The following is a 20,269-nucleotide window of genomic DNA, read 5'->3' as shown; positions in this document are numbered from 1 at the left end:
CCAGGGTCGTGGGATCGAGCCCTGCGTCGGGCTCTGTGCTCAGGGTGTAGCCTGCTTGGGATTCTCTCTCTCTCTCTCTCTCTCTCTCTCGCTTTCTCTCTCCCCACCCCACCTCCCCTGCTCATGCTCTCTCTTTCTCTCACTCTAAAACTTAAAAAAAAGAGAGAGAGAGAGAGAAATTTCACCAAGTGGCCACCAGCTGTTCTCACACTTAGGAAGGTCATAGGGATGAGGTCCCTAATGTAAGTTTCTGTTTTAATTACAATCTGTTGGGGCTTTTGCTTTTTCACCCATAGCCAGACTGTTTTACACCTGCATCGTCCAGTACCATGGCCCCTAGTCCCGTGTGCTATGTGCTGAAATTATAAAATACGCCCCAGATATTTTTGTTTTTTAATTAGGCTCCATGTCCAACATGGGGCTCAAACTCAAGACCTTGACAAAATCAAGAGATGCAGGCTCTACCGACTGAACCAGACAGGCACCCCCACGCCAGATTTCAAAGACTTAAAGAGGGCAAAAATATCTCAATATTTTTTGTGCGTTACAGGTTGGAATGCTAATATTTTCAATGTACTGGGTTGCATTAAATATTTTGTAAAATTAATTTCACCTGTTTCTTCTTCTATTTAGTGTGGCTACTGGATAATCTGAAATCGTGCCTGTGGTTTGCATTATGTTTTATTGGACAGCACTGACTTGATCGTCCAGAGCCAAATTCCAGGCTATGGAGATTAAGAAGAGGTATGACTGGCTTGCAGATGCCTGGGTCAGAGCTTCTCAGAAAAGGTTTGCTAAAAGACTGTCAAAACCCACTTAAAATCTGGCTCTGTGTCTTTTTCCTGCAGGAGTTGACACATTTGGTCAAAGCTGGGGGAAATGCAGCATAGGCTTGAGCTCATGCTGGTGAGTTGCCTTTGTAAGGGTCTTGCAGGCATTTGTCCTTAAAGGATGACAAATTCGTCCTTAAAGTATTCAATTTCTGGCTCAATGCAGTTGGACAGAAAAAAATATATATACCCTAAGTGAAAACCCATGTCAACCATTCAAGGAGGCTACAGTCTAGGAAAACACCACCAACTACAATTAAAAGGCAAACAACAAGCTGGGGAAAATATTGCCAGTCAGGAATCAGAAAAGGGAAAAATATTGCTAATTTCAAGAGTTCTATCAAACCAAGAAGAATAAAGACGAACACGTTGATCAGAAATTCAAACAAAGGAATTACAGAGTCAAGGAAAATGTTTACCATCAAAAATACTTTTCAGTGCAAATTCACACAACATAAAATATCATTTTTCACCTAACTGGCAAAGGTTTCCAGGAACCATGATTGTTTGCTGAGGGAAGGGAATAAGAATTTAGCATAAAATATAATATAACTTGGATCCTATATTCCCACTCCTAAGAATTCATCATATGTAAATGATCACAGATGTGCACAAAGATTGACTGCAAAAATACATTTTTTAATAGCCCAAAACTGAACACACACAATTGTACCCCAAACGAGGACCAGAGCAGTCAACAACGGCAGTCACTCCATGCAGCCACTAAAATTAGGTCACCAAAGAAGATGTAACCCCTTGGAAAATGATCACTTTTTTCAAAGCAGCTATTATGGTAATATGTATACTATGAAACAACTATTGTAAGAAAAAAAAACACATGTATATAAAAGATAAGGAAAATACCCACCAAAATGTTATCAGCTCTCACCTCTGAGTGGTGGAATTTCTTCTTTTGGCCAATCTTTGATTTTCTAAGTTTTCTCTAGTAAGCGTATGTTATTTTTAACACCATAACGGAAATGTTTTCTACCACATACACTAAGTAGCTACACTGTTTACTTAAATATTTTAACATAGCCAACCTGTCTGTTGTAGCCCTTGGACAAAACAGACATGTCTGTGTTTGAAATCAATCACATTTCATACATTAATGATCAAGGGTGTCATCCCCTGTGGGAAAGCAGGTATCGACACCTTCAGACAGTCAAAGGCATAAAGTACACCCGTCCCCTCCCTCGGGATCTCCTTCCAGAGAGCTGTACCTAGCCTGCACATGCATACCGACTTCAGGATTCAGCAAGTAGGAGCACAAAGCTGTATGTTCTCATCTGTGCATGCACACAGGGTCTCAGTCCCCCCACGTTTCTCGGAAAGAAAACAACTCATTATTTTTAGATTCCATTTATGAGTGGAATTACATGGTATTTGTCTTTCTTAGTCTAGTTTATTTCCCTTATTTCACTTAGCATAATACCCTCTAGGTCCATCCATTGTCCCAAATGGCACAGTGTCGTTCTTTTTTATGGCTGTATAATATTCCACCATGTATATGCACATGTACATGTGCCACGTTTTCCTTATCCATTTGTCTCCTGATGGACTCTGAGGTTGCTTCCATGTCTTAGCCACTGTAAATAATGCTGCAATAAACAGAGGGATGCATGTATCTTTTTAAATTAGTATTTTCATCTTCTCTGGGTAAATATTCAATGAATAGACAAAAACCAGAATACGACCTATGAATACAGAGAACAAACCGATGGTTGCCAGAATGTTGGGAGTGGGGGGTTGGGTGAAATGGGTGATAAGGAGATACAGGCTTCCAGTTCCGGAATGAGTAAGTCACAGGAATAAAAGGCACAGCCTAAGGAACAGAGTCAATGATATTGTCACAGCCATGGAACAAGACACATGGTAGCTACACTTGTGGTGAACACAGCATACAGTATAAACTTGCCAAATCACTAAGTTGTATACCTGAACTAATGTAACAGTGTGTGTCAGCTATATTCAAAAAGGAAGGAAGGAAGGAAGGAAGGAAGAGGAAGGGGGGGAAGGAGGAAGGAAGGAAGGAAGGAAGGAAGAGGAAGGGGGGGAGGGAGGAAGGAAGGAAGGAAGAGGAAGGGGGGGAGGGAGGAATGAAGGAAGAGGAAGGAAGGGGGAGGGAGGAAGGAAGGAAAGAAGAGGGAGGGGGAGGGAGGAAGGAAGGAAAGAAAGAAGGAAGGAAGAGAAAGGGGGGGGAGGAAGGAAGGAAGAAAGGAAGGAAGGAAGGAAGGAAGGAAGGAAGGAAGGAAGGAAGGAAGAGGAAGGGGGAGGGAGGGAGGAAGAAAGGAAGGAAGAAAGGAAGGAAGGAAGGAAGGAAGGAAGGAAGGAAGGAAGGAGGGAGGGAGGGAGGGAGGAAGGACGAAAGGAAGGCAGGGAGGTAGGAGAAAATGAGTAATTGATCCTAACATGTGTCTGTTCTTTGTTCATCTCCTTTCACTCTTACCCCATTTCGTTCAAACATTCTGAAAAAGCAAACGCCATCAAGCTCACCCACTATGTGCTGGGTGCTAGGGACCCAGCAGTAAAGAAGACTTGGTTCCTGCCCAGAGCAGGGGAGACACACACCGAAATGAAAATATAAGACAACGGACAAATGCTCAACCCAGGTCTCAAACCTATTACTCTAGGAGTTGAAAGGTGGAAGTGAGTCTCCCACTTCCTCAATCTTAACGTGGCATTTACAAATGAGGGAGCCAACCAAGCACTGCAGCCCTGATATTTCTGGAAACAATGGTAGAAAATAAGTCACCTCAGCTTTTCTAAGTTGTGAAACAGAAGCTACAGAAAAGGGAACCCTCCTCGTATTCCTGGGCCTGACACAGATTCACATTCTCTGAATAATCTCGAAAACTGCTTATTGTAACAGACCACGCAATTTAGAAATTTATTTTAAGACCTGTTACTCTCTGATTCATGTGCTTGAAGGCAAATTACAGGAGTCGTCGTAATAAAAATGCTTAGGCTGATCATAATAAAACAAACTAGTATGAGTTGAGAATTTTCTGTGCACCCGACACTATCATTTTTGTCACACTCACTTCTCCTTACAGACCTAAGAGGAAGTATTATTATTAGAGTTTTGCCACTGAGGAAGCAGGTGTCAGGGGCATTCAGTGACTTGCTCTCAGTCACAATGAGAACAAACAGCAGAGTCCAGGGGTCAGGGGTGCATCCGGCTGATCCCCCCCTTCCCAGTCCTTTCCTGGACAACCTGATGCCGTTTAGGCTCTCGGCAAGATTATAAACTTCTGTTTCCTCCTGGCTTCTAATCACACGCCACCCACACCCACAGATTAAGTCCCCTTGCTTGCTCCCCAGCAGGCCCAGCTGAGAATGAAAGGGAGGGTTCAGCACGGGGAGGGAGGTGAGCTTTGAGCCCTAGTTCTGCCTTTTTCTAGCCGCGAGTCCTTGGATTCATTAAAGCTCTCTGAACCTCATCTTCCTCGTTTTTAAAATGAGGAAGGTGGTGAGGATGATGATGCCTTCCTTATATGGCTGATTACAAGGGTCCTAATCAGTTTATTCAACAAATGAACGCCGTGCACCTACTGGGCGCAGGCCCCACCCTCGCGCCAGGTAGGAAGAAGGAGGCAGAACCTCTCTGCCCTCAGAGAGCTTTGCTGTTTGCCGTCCCTCGTGTGTCGTGTTTGCATCGGGAAATGACCTCTGGATGCATGTCCAGTGGGCACACGGTCCTACACAGTGAAGGTTACAGATGAAATGTCCCCGAGGATCTTTACACGTATCAGAAGAGGAAGTCTCTGGAACAAAACCATCACCAACTACTGACGTCCGTGGGAATGGGACGTGCTTCCCCCTCTGGGCTCCAGAGTCTTGGCCTGTCTCGCAGCCACGTGCTCCAGACTGACAGCCTCAGGAGGGGAAAGAACTCACTTCATCTTGTGCTCTGCACTGAGTAGGGGCTTAGCAAATATTTGTTCAATGATCTCATGAGTCCGTGGCCTTAGGAAATCCAGAAGTCGTTTATATTCAGCTCTCTATTTCATTGGATCATTTCTTCGCACTAATTTATTTCCCAATTTGCTCTGCTTATGCAAATATTAAGAGTTTCCTGAATTTCCTAAATAGATACCATCTGGGTCGGGCTGGGAGTTATTGAAGGAAATCAACATAGAATTGAAAATTAGCTACAGAGGCGCTACAGGTGGGTAACTGGGAATTCTCCATATTATTGTTAATCACATTCATTACTAAAGCCGTAAGAAAAGCCCCTGTGATTAACCAAAACTCATCTCCCTGTCTCGCACTCTTTGACTCTGAGTATAGAAAGCCATCCATAGATGGCTGAGAGGCGGCCCCAGGACACGCTGTGGCTCAGTAATGAAGCCAGGGACAGGTGTCTGTTGTTCAGATGTTCAGTCCTCTGAGCCAGGCTCCCTCTTCCTTCTACCATGTTGTTCCCTTTATATTTAATAATTCTCAATGTGTAATCCCTAATGTCAGTGCAAATTAGCATTGCTGCCATAAACTAATCAGTATGTAACATGAGCAAGTCCCTGAGGGGCAAGAATTAAAAACACGAGGGTTGGAATGTTAGAACAGCCCTGGGTGCCAACAGGGACTCGGGGTCTCTAAGACCCTACCCTCCGCCGCCGGGTTTCAAACAGGCCCCCATCTGGGGCTGCCCAGTGCTGGAAAAATCCTGGCCTTTCTCCTTGTGTCTTTTCCACTAGCCAGTTAAAGGATAAACCCATTTGGAAAATAAGGTCCTACGCCACTGAAAGCAGTAAGAACATTTCTCTTCCCAGCGACCCCACACACCATGTGGCTTTTGTGAGTGTGTAGTTCAACAATACTGAGGAAGGAATGAACCCTCTGGGGGTTGACGCCTCTGGAATCACGTGGTTAAGTGTGTGCCTGAGATGAACACACATCACTTACCTCCTCCCTAGCCAGCACCCGAGGCCCCAGAGCTCTCCCGCACCCTCCTTTTGCTCTGATGGTTGCCTTCAGAAGTATGTAGAGTGAGAATGTTACGGGGCAGGAGAGAGGCCAGACGATGCACCTGCTAGGACATCCCATGCCAGAAGGGCTCACGGCAATGGCTATGGTTTACAGAGTTGTGTATATAACACAGAAGGTCCCTTTCCCAGACAGAAATGTGCCTTCATGGTGCTAAAAATATTGCTGTTTTGTGCCACTTCTGTAATCAAAGAATTTTAGTCAAGGAAAAAAACAACATTTACCAAGGCCAGTGCTCTCATTATTACAGTTGGGAAAACCTCAGTTCAGATGACTATTTCTTACAGCCCCTCGGAATACCTTTGCTCATTGCTGTCCCCCATGGATGACCATTCTAACAAATTCATATCATGTGACTTCCGTGTTTCCATCCCTCCCTCTTTGGGAAGATGGTGAGAAAGAAGTGGTTTGCGCCAGCCATATAATCACTGAAGTGTGGTTTAAATCTAGACATCGCTGGGGCGCCTGGGTGGCTCAGTCAGTTAAGCATCCGACTTTAGCTGGGGTCATGATTTCACAGTTTGTGGGTTTGAGCCCCGTATCAGGCTCTGTGCTGACAGCTCAGAGCCTGGAGCCTGCTTCGGATTCTGTGTCCCCCCCCCCCCCCTCTCTCTCTCTGCCCCCCCACCTCCACTTGTACTCTCTCTCTCAAAAATAAACATTAAAAATTAAAAATAAAAATAAAAAATCTAGACATCGCTTCCTCATCCAATGAAATATTGTAAATTATCAAGGCCACTGTGAAAGCACAAATACCATAGAAATGCAGATAACTTTACAGTTCTGCCTTTATATATATGTAGTTCTATCTATCTATGGTAGATAGATCTACATATAGATATGAATCTGATTTGTATCTAAAAAGTAAGCAGAATAGGGGTACCTGGGTGGCTCAGTCAGTTAAGCGTCTGACTTCAGCTCAGGTCATGATCTCACGGCTCGTGGGTTCAAGCCCCGCCGTCGGGCTCTGTGCTGACAGCTCGGAGCCTGGAGCCTGCTTCAGATTCTGTGTGTGTGTGTGTGTGTGTGTGTGTGTCTCTCTCTCTCTGCCCCTCCCCCACTTGTGCGCGCGCGTGCTCTCTCTCTCTCTCTCTGTCTTTCTCTCTCTCTCAAAACTAAATATTTTTTTAAAGTTTTTAAATAAATGAAGAGTAAGAATAGGAAACGAAACATCATTGTCTTCTATAGTCCTATCCCACTCAGAGAAATGACTACACTACAAGGGGGCACAAGGATATTTATGTGGGTTGTGACAGCTACGCCCGATACAAATGGCTCCAGGACAGACTTCAGTTGAATGCGAGCAAAGAGGATGGCATGGGAGACGTTTATTTGGAAGATTTTATTTAAATCCACTAATTCGAAAACAAACTCTGAGGAGTCCTCTGCGGCACACCGCACGTACTCTTCTCCACTTTTCCTTCCCTCCCATCTCCAGGCGATGACAAGGGGTCGGCGGTGGGTCTCCATTAGCCATACTGATGCCAGTCTGGTGCCTCACCTTGAGCCCCGATTCAGGCTTCAGAAACATGCCCTGGTGTGTCTGGATAATGATGGCCATTGTTACGTGGTACCGTAATGTAGCCATCCCATTTTGTACCTCTGGTAAAACGTGTCTGTAACAGTCATTTTCTCATCTTACGGAGCCCACTGTCATGGATTTCCATGGTGGGATGGTCCCAACATGACAATTAAATGAAAATAAAGAATCACACGTTTCAAAGGGACTAGAGGAAGAACTGGTCGGCGGAAAAATGACTCAGCCCAGAATCATCACGGACTACACGATACTCATCTCTCCTGTTCCCCACCTGAAAGGAAGTATGTGAGCAGGAAATATTTGGACAGGCTAACCGGAGGAGCTCCGCCTTGATAAGCCCCATCGGAAAACCATTGTATATCTCTGTTTTTAAACTTGGTTGTATTTTATCCACTTGTGTTTTAAGTTATCCGTCGGGAAACAGTCTTTGATAAAGGACATTTTGCACACCAGCACACAATTTAGACTGTAAATATGACCAATTTTAAAGTACATATTGCTGAAGGTCCAAGGGGAAAATACACAGGAGGCATACAGTCCAAGAAATACAGGACGTTAATGAGAAAATTATCAGTTGCAGGTGTGATAGTCAACCAAAGCCCTTTTTAACAGAAAGTAAACAATAACTCTTTTGACTAGAGGACAGATACAGTAGGAATAGATTCCCCTCTGTCCCCTTCTGATCGCTGCTGTCACAGGATATTGAAATGTAATTTTCTGATTGCTCCAGAATCAGAAGCTAGAGCTAAAACGCAGGCCCAAACGCTCTCCATTCTAAACTGCTCTAACAGCGGGGTACAGTGCCCCATGCCAGGCACTGCACAAGCAATACTACCACAGCCAACCACCACTCAACACACACACCCGCTGGCCATGTAGGAAATGGAGTTTTCATGAGACATGCTTCTCCTTCTCCTTTCCACAGCCCCACGGGGGGGGGGGGGGGGGTGGTGGTGAGGAGGGAAGAAACGCTCCCACTCAATCCAAACAAAGACAAGAACATCCACCAGACCCACTCACAAAGACCGGGGGTGCCCTGTAAGCAGGAACACATGATTCTCCGACATGGACATCTGTCTAAGTTGGGGTTCTCTTAACAAAAAGTCTGAGACAAGGATCTGAGTTTGGGCTATTTTCTGGAGAAGTGATTCCCAAGAAACTAAGAGTGAGGAAGCGAGAAGCAGGATAAGTCAACCAACGGTATGTTACTGAGCTGATCACCACAGGGACAACTGGGGCCCAATCCTACCAGGAACCACCTGGAAAAACGTGTGGAATGTGCTTCAGAACTGTCGCCCCAGAGGCTGGGGAGGGTGGCACACCTATCCACCAACTCCCACCCCAGTGCTTGACAGCTGCCCTCAGGGGCATTCATTACCCACTCCCCGTCCTCACAAGCTTCAGAGCACGTCGTGTGGCACGCAAACCTGTTGGAAGCTGCAGGTGGAGAGAACTGTCCAGAGCTGGAACAGAAATCGGTGGGAGGCCAAGAGATTGAGATACAGGACATCAAATGTCTGCAGCAATGTGTGCTCTCACACAACTGACTTTCTGATGTATCACTACCCCCTCAAGCAGGGATAAAGAAGTTGGAGGGGCGCCTGCATGGCTTAGTCAGTTAAGCGTCCGACTCTCGGTTTTGGCTCAGGTCACGAGCTCATGGCTGGTGAGTTCGAGCCCCACGCTGGGCTCTGAGCGGACAGTGTGGAGCCTGATTGGGATCCTCTCTCTCCCTCTCTCTCTGCCCCTCCCCCTCTCACTCTCTCTGTCTCTCTCAAAATAAACAAATAAACTTAAAAAGAAGAAGAAATTGGAGAGCCATGGCAAGGCAGAGAGGTCTGCAATGGGACAGCCTGAATGCCTACCGTTCAGTGTAGCAAAGATAGGTGAACTTCCCGTGAATCGAGTAGATCACAAACATTATCTTCCCCAAAAGTGTGCCCGTTGGGCAAGGGGACCCACAGAAAGAGGCTGACTAATATGTGAAAAGGGGTGGTTCCCCAGGTGGGCTGGGAAAGGTTGAATTCACATCAGGGTCTGGGCATGGGGGGGGGGGGGGCGCCTGTGGTGTCGTCTGGAGAACCCACGTGTGGGTGCCCCTGGACAGTGAGCGTGCCAACGCCTGCACACGGGGTGTTCCAGTCTGTTAGCCAGGGAGGCAGCGATGACCAACAAGGAGAGGGTTACAGACAATGGACAGGGAGAGATTCGAAATGGATATGGGAGATTAAAGTTTCAAACTGGACCTGGGGGGCTGAACATCAGTAACTGAAAATGAGCCAGACGTCCATTGTACCTGCCCAGGCTATCGTGGGCAATAGGAAGATGTATCCAGCAGAACACGACAGAGACCGGAGAACAGGAAGACCATGGTGTGTTTGTACCTCCCCTGAACAGAGACGCCACAGTGAACCGGTCATCTTACTGAGCAAAGCGGGACCAAAAACAGGGCAGGCTCCCAACCACGTGAGTGCCGGTACCTGCCACTGGTGGAGTCAGGTTAATCCGCGAAGGGACGGTGAAGCTGCCTGGGCTGTGGAAGGAACCTGAACGAATGGAGTGTGATTCGGCACGGTATTCTACTCGAGACCCAGAGAATTCAACAGTGGTTTTTAAAAAGCTGAATGGACCAGTGGCGCCCGTTGTATGGCTCAATATGGATTGTGTGGCTCAGTCCGTTGAGAGTCCGGCTTCAGCTCAGGTCATGACCTCATGGTTCATGAGTTCGAGCCCCGCGTCGGTCTCTGTGCTGGCAGCTCAGAGCCTGGAGCCCGCTTCAGATTCTGTGTCTCCCTCTCTCTCTCTGCCTCTCCCCCACTCACGTTTTGTCTCTGTCTCTCAAAAATGAATAAACCTTAAACAAAAATTTTTTTAAATAAATAAACACTGAAAGAAAAATTTTAAAGTGGAATGGACCAGATTATTAACAACAAAGTGACAGTAAAAATAAAAAATGAAATACAGTGACTGATGTACTTGGGTGTTTACATTTCCTTCAATTTTTTTTTTTTGTATTTTACAGAGTTTATTCAGAGTTCTTTTCTTTTATTATACTTAAGGACGAGAAAAATGTTCCAGATATTTCAGGCAGAATAGTAATTTACAGGAATAAATTTACATACACATTGGGTCAAGTGTCCAAATCTTAGTGAAAAATGACAAAGGATTTGCCATTTGCTCATATCACAAAAGCATTGCAGTACTCAGTGGCTGCTTTGGAAACCTAACTGAAGAGTTGAATAAAAATTTTGCAATGCCTGTTCCTGGTACATTCTGTTCATAAATCATTGTCTAAAAGCTCAAGGGCCACATGATAGAAAAGGGGGTAACCCCCTATTAAAAGCCTCATTGTGAAGATGAAATGTTAATGTCAATTTTCGTCTTCAGAAGATGAACACAGGGGAAGGGGAAAAAAGAGAGGGAAAAAAAACTGTTAGAGACCCTTAACTATAGAGAACAAACTGAGGGTTGATGGAGGGGAGGTGGGCAGGGGAATGGGCTAAATGGGTGATGAGTATTAAGGAAGGCACCTGTGTTGAGCACTGGGTGTTATATACATTTCCTTCAATCTTATTCTAAAGCAAATTTGCTTAACCTGAGATGCAAAGACCCCTCCTCCCCTGCAGAGTGAATGGCTAAGCCTCAGAAGATCTGTGAGCCTGTGGAAACTGCAGGCAATCAATCGTTTGCGTGGTTGTACATATGTGGTTTGGTGATGATGGAAGGAGCCTCTAGCTCTCATCAGATTCTCAAAGAAATACTCGATCCCCAAAAGGGTAGGCGTCACTTATTTGTGCCGTTCATCAGTACTGAAAATTTCCCATGTCAATGCAACTATTTCGTTTCTACAGGAAAAGTACAGTTCATCAAAAAGTATTCCGTTTCCTTCTTGACTCAGAGAAAGCCCCCCCGCCTGTAAGAAATATTTCTGTCCCGGCTCCATCCTGACTCCAAGGCTGTGTGAGCTCCAGCCCTGCACCGTGGCCTCCTGGTGGCCGCCGTGAGAACTGCAGCCACAGTCCCTGGTTTAGGGGAAACCCGTTGAGTCCAGACACCCCTGTGGGTGATATATATTACAGGGCTAGATGGGCAGCTGGTCCACTAAAAGACAATTTCCTAAAAATTATTAATAACTATGTAATTCTAGTAATATGCATTAGAAAAATTTAAGAAGTTGATTTTGAGTCATTATGTTCTAATTGTGTTAATAATAGGACAGGTGGATTTGGCAAAAGAAAAACCACAATAGTACGTACGTAACTGAAGTTTGGAAAATAGTGATCTAATTCAATCCTCTCGTTTTCTGGTGAGGAAGTGAAGTGTGAAGAAGTTAGGAAACGATGCCAGGTTAGCAGAAGACACGGGATCAGAACTCAAGTTTCCTGACCTATAATCCAGGGTTCTCTAAGATTCTATAAAAGTTCTTCCGACTGGAGGTGTCAGAACAAAGGCTGAAGGAGCATTTTCTCTAGGGCAACTGAACCACATTAGAGTGAAAGTTCTCTCTCTTTCTCTTTCAATAAATATTCACATATATCTTTGTGAACCCCTACATAGATACATCCACATATGATCACATTCACTCATTCAGTGAACATTTACGGAATACCTATTTGGGGTCAGCCACTGTTCTAGCCTCCAGGGGTAGAAAGATAAATATAACACAGTCTTGTCTGCAAGGAGCTCACAGCCTGAAGAGTAGACAGATACTCAAGGAAACAGATTTATTTACTTAAGACCCATGACAGGGGTGAAGTAATTCAAGGTAATTCAAGGGGAGACGGTGTGATTTCTGGACAAGGCTTCACAAGGATGGTAGCTGAGCTGAGTCTCGAACAATGAGCTCTTGAGAGGTGATAATGGTGGGGCAGGTGCAAGATCATAGAATTCAGAAACATTCACAGCATTTAGGTAACTTCTAATACTTCAGTAGGTGTGGACTGTAGGTGTTGGTGATGGCTAGTTATATTCTGGGCTCCTGATGGTGAAGAGCTAGATTGGAAAAGCATTGAATGCCATGCTAAGGAAGCAGCCCAGATTTTATCCTGAAAACACTGAGGGCGACTGGGCGTCACATGATATTCCCATCTGTGGCACTGTGGACAGTGAGTGAGAGGGAATAATGTTGGAGTCAGAAACACCAGCAAGGAAACCATGGCAATAATCCAGACTAGAAACTCTAAAGCACAACCAAGGCAGTTTGACATGAATGAGCAAAGTGGGTGGTGAGCTGAGGTTAGACAGTGGAGTCAACCGTGAAATTGGAAGTGAGGAAAAAGGAGGAGCCAAGTATGTCTCAGAGTTCTTCCTTGGGTAACTGGGTAGATGACTGAGTCAGTAACTGAGAGTGGGGATGTCAGAGAAGGGGCTGATGGGGGAGAAGAATAGCGAATCTAATAAACAGATAGTTTTAAGATGAATTTCCTAAAGGCAAGGATAAAAAGATACTAAACTTTTTAGGATAAAATAAACAGACAGCAAACTTAGTAAAGGTCAGTGAGATGTTCAATGAAGGCCAAATGGTAGGTTGCAACTCTGGAGAGGGATCAGGGCTAAGGATATAAATTAGAGGAAAATTAGTATGTTAAGGGCACCCGAAACACAGGGGTATTTGAGGTCACCCAGAAGGAGAATATATAAAGTGAGACGACAGGATAGGCTAGAGCAGAAGACAGAGGAACATCAGTATGAAGGAAATGGGGAGAGAAACTGGAGTTCTCAAGAGGTTGAGAAGAATGGCCAGCTGGGTAGCAAGAGGACCAGGAAAAGGGTGAATCGTGATAGTCTAGGGGAGAGAGAGTTTAAGAATGAATTTGATTGATGAAATGTTACAGACCTCACGGTGATACAGAGCAGAATAAGAGTGGAAAATGCTGGGGCGCCTGGGTGGCGCAGTCGGTTAAGCGTCCGACTTCAGCCAGGTCACGATCTCGCGGTCCGTGAGTTCGAGCCCCGCGTCGGGCTCTGGGCTGACGGCTCGGAGCCTGGAGCCTGTTTCCGATTCTGTGTCTCCCTCTCTCTCTGCCCCTCCCCCGTTCATGCTCTGTCTCTCTCTGTCCCAAAAATAAATTAAAAAAAAAAAAAAAAAAAAAACGTTGAAAAAAAAAAAGAGTGGAAAATGCCTTTTGGGTTTAACAGAAAATCATTGCTGACTGCTGCAGTGATAGAGACAGAAATCAGATCAGAGATAAAAATCAGGTCAGATATCAGACCATGGAGGTCAGGTCCCATTCACTCCAAAAGTGAACATGAACTAAAAGCACAGCGTGCAGGTAACCCCTGGGCGGGGAAGGACAGAGGATAACAACAAAGCAAGCCAACAGTTTCTACTGGCTCAATAAGTGGTTAATAAAGGCCTCCACTTTTATGAGGAGAATATTAAGTTGGACCCTATGAAACTGCCATATTTATAAGTCACAGTCGGATGTAAGGAATGTCAGATGTTGCCACCCAACTGAGTGAGAATGGGTGATACCGACTGTATCGTCGTTCCTCATGTTCTGCGAGAAACTCCGCCAAGATCAGCGCATCGCTCTCCACTCAAATCACATGGAGGCTAAAGAGACAATAATGGACAAGACTTGGCCAGACTTAGGCAGCTCAGCGAGCTAGTTCCAAGCCAAGACTCACAGCAGGCAGCCAGCACCGTGCCCGGGCTCAGCACCCACCTGCTGGGGGGTCTGCACAAGCTCCTTAACCTCTCCTGGACTTTGTATAAATATAAAGACAGATGATGACGATGATGATGACATCAATCTCCATAGCGATGCAGTTAATAAAATAGTTCTACCTCCTAGAATTGTCTAGAGGACTAAATATGAACTACTTCCCATCCACTGAAGGAAGAATAGACAAGCAAAATGTGGCACATCTGCGCCACGAACTACTACTCAGCCTTACAGAGGAAGGAAATCCTGATACATGACACAACATGGATGAACCCTGAGGACATTCTGCTGAGTGAAATGAGGTTCCGAGGGGAGTCAAATTCAGAGCCAGAAGCTGGGGGCAGAATGGGGAGGGGGGAGTCCGTGCTTAACAAGGACACAGTCTCAGTTTAGGAAGATGGAAAGAGTTCTAAAGATGGCTGGCGGTGATGGTAACACAACAATGTGGATGCACTTTACGTCTCTGAGCGGTACACTTAAAAATGGTTGAAACGGCAAATTTCGTGTCACATACAGTTTATCGCAATAAAAATGGAAAAAAAGTAGTGAATTCCTAAATCACTCAGTCACTGTTACGCAAATGTTGTTAAATAAATAGAAACACAATACATTGACAGGTGTCGCATGACCCAAGACCAGAAATGACCCCAAAGCACAGAAGAAAGAAAGAATTCAGTAGAAAGTCAAGTTGGGAAGGACCCCACATGAGTGAGAAAGGGAGGGGAAATGAGGCGATACCTCAGTGTCGATGAAAAACTGCATTGATAAAGGAGGTGGAATCCACCTGCTCTTTAAGAAGCCCAGTGAAAGTTCACTCAACAAATATTTACAAGGAAGCACCTCCCAGGTGCCAGGCACTCTGGCACATGCTACCAGCAAAATTGTAGGGCAAGAACATGAGAAAATGATTGGCATAGCTGTCAAGACAGGCTGTAGGGAGACACCAAGACAGATGAAACGTACAATGGCACGTACACTTCATAGGAATGAGCCAGACCATCTTGTGATTGCCGGGGCCACCCGGCAGTCGGAAATACAGTGTGGTTGCTGAGGCCATGTTTACCACTAAGGAGAAGCCGGCCTGAGCTGTGATTAGGCTAACAGCACCCATCGCAAACCTGTTCCCTCGCAAGCCCTTCCCCAGAAGAGAGGCAACAAGCAGGTAGAGGAGAGCAGTGGTTCTCAGACTTTTCAGACATGCCAGCACCTGGGACCCACCCCCAGAGAGCCTGACGCAGTCCGTCTGGGTGGAAGCTGGGCATTTCAAGTCTCCAGGTGATTCAAACACCCAGCCGGGATTGAGAGCCCCTGCATCACAAAGAGCGATTGCTCCCTGTATAGCAGGGATCCCAGGGGCCCTCGGGTAGCAGAAACAGCAGAGGTTGATTGGCAGCTGGAAGTCACCATCAGGAGGATGTGTTTTCCCCTTCAGTCAGAGACTACCACCTGTGGATCTCACAGGCTTGACCAAGGGGCTCCTGACAAGAGGAAACCCATCCCTCCTTCTGAGAAGGCTGGCTTCCCAGGGGAAGCTTGGGAGACCCTACCAAGGGTCTCTCCCCGTCACTTAGCAGAAGTGGCTTCTTAGGGGAGTGTGATCCACACCGGTCACTCCCTCTGGAAGGAACCACCCCCACCTGTCCAGCCAACAAAAGTGTGCTTCCCAGGAAAAAGCAGCTGAGGGTCTCCCTAGGTATTCATCACATGGGAGCAGGAGAGGAAAGTGGGGGCGATCCAAGTACTCACAGCTGGGAGGCCCTGTGGCGCAAGGCTGCCTGGGCCTGTGCATCCAGGTGGCCCAGGAGGCTGCAGAGGGCCGGCTGCCTTGAAGGAAGCTGGAAGTGTGGGCTGCCTTTCTCCTTTTCCAGCTCTTCCAATCTGTGTCTGAACGCCTCGGCTGACAACCCAAAACAGGAGAGAGAGGAATTAAGAACCATGAAACTCAAAATAGGTAATGCAGCGTCCCAGAGCCCCACTCCCAGCCAACGTTCAGCTTAATGATGCAACACTACCGTGTCTGGTGCCCACAACTCCACCTCTCAGTTGGTGCTTCTGAGAATCTTCTTTTCACTGACTGCACAGCCCCCCTACTTTTTGTGCTTCCAAATATCAGAATGTACACTGTAGGTATTTATATCATGGTCATAATTATGATCATCCTATAGGAGGACACTTGATATTAACTTTTTTAAATTTTTTAATGTTTATTTATTTTTGAGACAAAGACAGAGCATGAGCAGGGGAGGGGCAGAGAGAGAGGGAGACACAGGATCCAAAGCAGGTTCCAGGCTCTGAGCTGTCTGTCAGCACAGAGCCCAACGCGGGGCTTGAACCCACAAACTGTGAGATCATGACCTGAGCTGAAGTCGGACGCTTAACCACCTGAGCCACCCAGGCACCCCAATATTATTTTTAAAACCATGGTTTTCACTCGGGAGAAAACCTGCTCATTTTGATGAGTTTGGGGTCTTCAATTGAAAAATGTCAGTGCCCAAGCTTGGACTTTAAGAATGTTTCCTTACAAACTGCCCATCAAGACAGAACCAATTACAATCACTAAGGTCATTGAAGCGATGTTTCAGTTCTATGTTACAGATGACCATATGTCCACCTCCATTATCAGGTAGGGGGTCCTATTACTTTTTAGTGACCTTAAGTTTCCCTAGGACAAGGTGCAGATGCAGAATCACTGTAAAACAGTTTTTCTCTAGAAAAGTAAGCTTGAGAAATTGGAATCCCCTCCAATGAGAACTTTTATAACCAAACACCTGAAGAATTGGAAAGTCTCCCCTAAAGCCATTTTTGCAGAAATATTAAGACTGGGTTCAAAAATACCATCCATCAGGGGTGCCTGGGTGGCTTAGTCAGTTAAGCGTCCGACTCTTGGTTGCGGCTCAGGTCATGATCTGAGATCATGAGATTGAGCCCCGAGGCAGGTTTTGCACTGACAGCGTGGAGCCAGCTTCGGGTCCTCTCTCTCTCTCTCTCTCTCTCTCTTTCTCTCTCTCTGCCACTCCCCCACCTGCCCACCTCCCCCAAAATAAATAAATAAGCTTTTAAAAAAATTAATCTTTAAAAATATCATCCATCAGATCTTCCCTCCTGCTGCTCCTTGCCAGGTGCGTTGGCAGAAATTTGATGGCCTCCACCTTTGGGTAGTAGGTGGGCTCTGGGGCCACCCAGGACCCCAGGAAGCCACTTCTGGCCATGAGCGCCTACTGCTTACCCTGACGTGCAGTGGAAACATTAGCGTCTTCTGTGTGTGCCATGATGGGAAGATGTTTGGGAGGCCCAACCCTAGATCATGCTTCTTTACATATCCATGGCCCTCAGGGCATTTTCCAACTAGGCCGTTTCTAGAACACCCAGTTTTATTTATAAAACTCTTTGGACAAAACTTTTTGCCGTATACCAGCAGAGGTCAACGCTAAGCACGGTGCACCCTCAACATGACGCCTCTCTCTTCCTGCCCTACTCCCAAGGTACACACTTGGGCAGAGGAAGGGCAGGCCTCAGGTGTTGTGGGCAGCAGACAACCTCCCCCAGCCATATACATTGGGACCAAGGGCCAGGAACTTGCTAAGAGAATTTATTTGCCAAGGATTCATTCTAACAATACCAGAAAGGGTCATTTACTTACTTCAAGACCAAGTCACAGGGAACTGACAAGGGTTCTCAGTTGGTGCCACCTTGTTCAAGGTGACAAGACACCACACCAACAACACAGAGTGGACTCTGGCCTGGCAGTTGTCTCAGGATAACAGCAAGATACACCTATTCCCTATCACCAAAAGCTTCAACCTTTTTAAAAACTGAATTTTATTTTTTTTTTAATTTTTTTATGTTTATTTTTGATAGAGACACAGAGCACAAGCTGGAGAGGAGCAAAACGAGAGAGGGAGACACAGGATCCAAAGCAGGCTCCAGGGTCCGAGCTGTCAGCACAGAGCCCGACGCGGGGCTCAAACTCGTCAACTGCGAGATCATGACTTGAGCCGAAGTCAGACGCTCAACTGACTGAGCCACGCAGGCGCCCCGAAATGAATTTTATTTTAGTTAATTTTAAAATTTTTAATTAATTTTATTACTTAGTTGTTTACTTCATTCATGCTATATACAATCAAAACTGCCATGAAAAGCAATAAATGCCTTACACGTGGTTTCAAATCCCGTCTTCCTGCTGTCGATGTGTACACAGGTGTGTTACACAGGGATTAGGACAAAGCCTGTGTTTGCACCTTGGCTCTGCCGTTCCTAGCTGTCCCACCTCCATTTTAAGAATGTTCCCTTACAAACTTCCCATCAAGACAGAACCAGTTACAATCACTAAAGTCACTGAAGCGATGCTCCAATTCCCTGTTACAGATGACCATATATCCACCTCTGTTATTTTACTTAACCTGTCTACACGTCAGCTTCCTAATCTGTGGAATTGGGGCTAATAACATGTACATCCTGAAGTTTCCTGAGAATTAACTGAGATCATCTACGCAAAGCATTTAGCATATGCCCAGCAGCCCAGCACCTAGCACGTGTCCAAAGGCTATCTTTAGTAGTGCCGTTAGGTAGTGGCCTTGGAGTGTTTGCACGGATGTTAGACCCCCAGCCTGGCCTCCCTCTGCCACCAGCTGTGTTCTAAACTGTCCCCTCCCACTGCCTGGTGAAAAGTGCTCAGAGACTGCAAACTGGCCCAGCCAAATAAAACAGTAAATTGGCTGCCAAAAATCACATTCGCCATGAATTTCAAAGACAAATATGAATTATTCCAGGAAATACCTGTGATTAGCTGTGCTCTGCGTTGCCCCTCACCTTCAAAACTGTGACATCTAAAGTTATATCCCCGTTATGATTAGAAAGGTGTCCCAGGACAGTCACCACTGATTCTATAGCTTATTGTCCCCAGTCTCTAAATGACCTACTCCCCGAGCTTCTCAAGTGGCTGTCGGCTACGGCGGGTTCCACCTCACAGGCTGGCATCAGCTCTGCTTGGCATTAGGGTGCATTCTGCTGGCTCCCCCAAAGTACACCCCTATTCACTAATTTGCTATTGCAGACAGAGGGAGCTCCCAGCCAGGGCAAAGGCCCTGAGGCAGTGAACAAAGGGGAGAGAGTGTTGGGGTGGACTTGGTCATCAGGGCTGCAGAGGCCACTATAAGGACTGTCTGTTTATCTGGAGGGACGGGGAACCCCTGGAGAATTTTGAGCAGTGATATGACGTGACTGACTCTTGTTGAACAGGATAAGCCGGCTGCTCCCCTGGGAAGAGACCATACGGGGCAGAATCTCGGAAACTAGTCACATGGGTATCGAGGTTCCCTGGACAAGGCACAATGGTGCCCAGGACCTGCAAGTGAAACAGGGGTGGTGGAAAGTGCCGGGATTTGGGATATTCTCTGACAGATGGGATGTTGGGAATGGAGGAAGACAGTGACCCCAGTATTTGTGGCCCAAACTACCAGGACAAGGTTACTGTGAGCTGAGCCGGGGTCATCTGCCGTTCCCTCTGTCAGAAACACCCTTCCCCACAGCGGCCCAGGCAAGCCATCCTCCCCCTCTAGACCTCCGGCCCCTCAAGTGGGTTCCCCAGGCTCTATGCCCCCTCAGCACACCCAGGTTTCTGCCCACACAAGGGCCTCACACTTGTTTCCACTTATTCAAGACCTCCTCTGTCCGTGAGAGAGGGACCGTGTCACCATGCTTGTCACTGTTTAAAGACCCACACGGGGAGGCTGCCTGGCTCAGAGTGAGCACAGAAGTGTCCTGCTACACTCAAGTTAGGTTCCCTCATGGGGTTTCTTGCTTGGTAAGTTTTCTTAAGCCACTTTATATCATTTTCATTAGCAAGTAAATGAACATAAAAACATGAAACTCTTCAAGTCTAAAAGGAAATCCACCAACTACCTTGCAAGGTTTTACTCTTTCTGCCACAGGCCCTCACGGGGCCGCTGCCAGCCGGGCCCAGGCTTTGGGCTCCTGGACTTGTCACCATCCCAGGCTTCCACACCTCGGGGCTGTCCACGTCACTCAGGCCCGCTTCCCCATTTCCAGGCAGGCCACATCTCCCTCACTTCCGCGGGATGAGTCACCTCTCTGCCTAAAAACCCATGTTCCTCCAGTGTTCCTGCACATGCTCAGCAGACCGCCCTTCCCAGCGCTCAGATGTGCACAAGCCAACGAATGAGTGACCAGACCAAGGAATGCAGAGACATCAGCTACGTCCCCGCACCGTGCCAAGCACATTC

The 20,269-nt window shown here is 46.5% G+C and overlaps 1 protein-coding gene and 1 long non-coding RNA gene across 7 annotated transcripts in view; one reads left to right on the top strand and one right to left on the bottom strand.

The window, feature by feature from the left end:
- The window catches only part of DISC1 (DISC1 scaffold protein), a 361,779-nt gene that overhangs the window by 247,231 nt on the left and 94,279 nt on the right, over nt 1-20,269 (bottom strand). For 5 of the 6 annotated variants that reach the window (XM_058696150.1, XM_058696145.1, XM_058696148.1 and 2 more), the window contains one exon: nt 15,774-15,924. In XM_058696150.1, coding sequence (XP_058552133.1) covers nt 15,774-15,924 — 151 coding nt within the window. Of the gene's footprint in view, nt 1-12,069; nt 12,456-15,773; nt 15,925-20,269 lie in introns of those variants that run through there. The other variant, XM_058696149.1, reaches the window with a different exon arrangement.
- LOC131492532 (uncharacterized) lies at nt 577-3,834 on the top strand. The gene is made up of 3 exons (XR_009252099.1): nt 577-744; nt 849-906; nt 3,308-3,834. It is a non-coding gene; the product is annotated as an uncharacterized LOC131492532 (long non-coding RNA).

Source organism: Neofelis nebulosa, chromosome 13 (genome assembly GCF_028018385.1).
Source record: "Neofelis nebulosa isolate mNeoNeb1 chromosome 13, mNeoNeb1.pri, whole genome shotgun sequence".
Lineage (NCBI taxonomy): Eukaryota > Metazoa > Chordata > Mammalia > Carnivora > Felidae > Neofelis > Neofelis nebulosa.
This window is presented reverse-complemented; position numbering and strand designations above follow the sequence as displayed.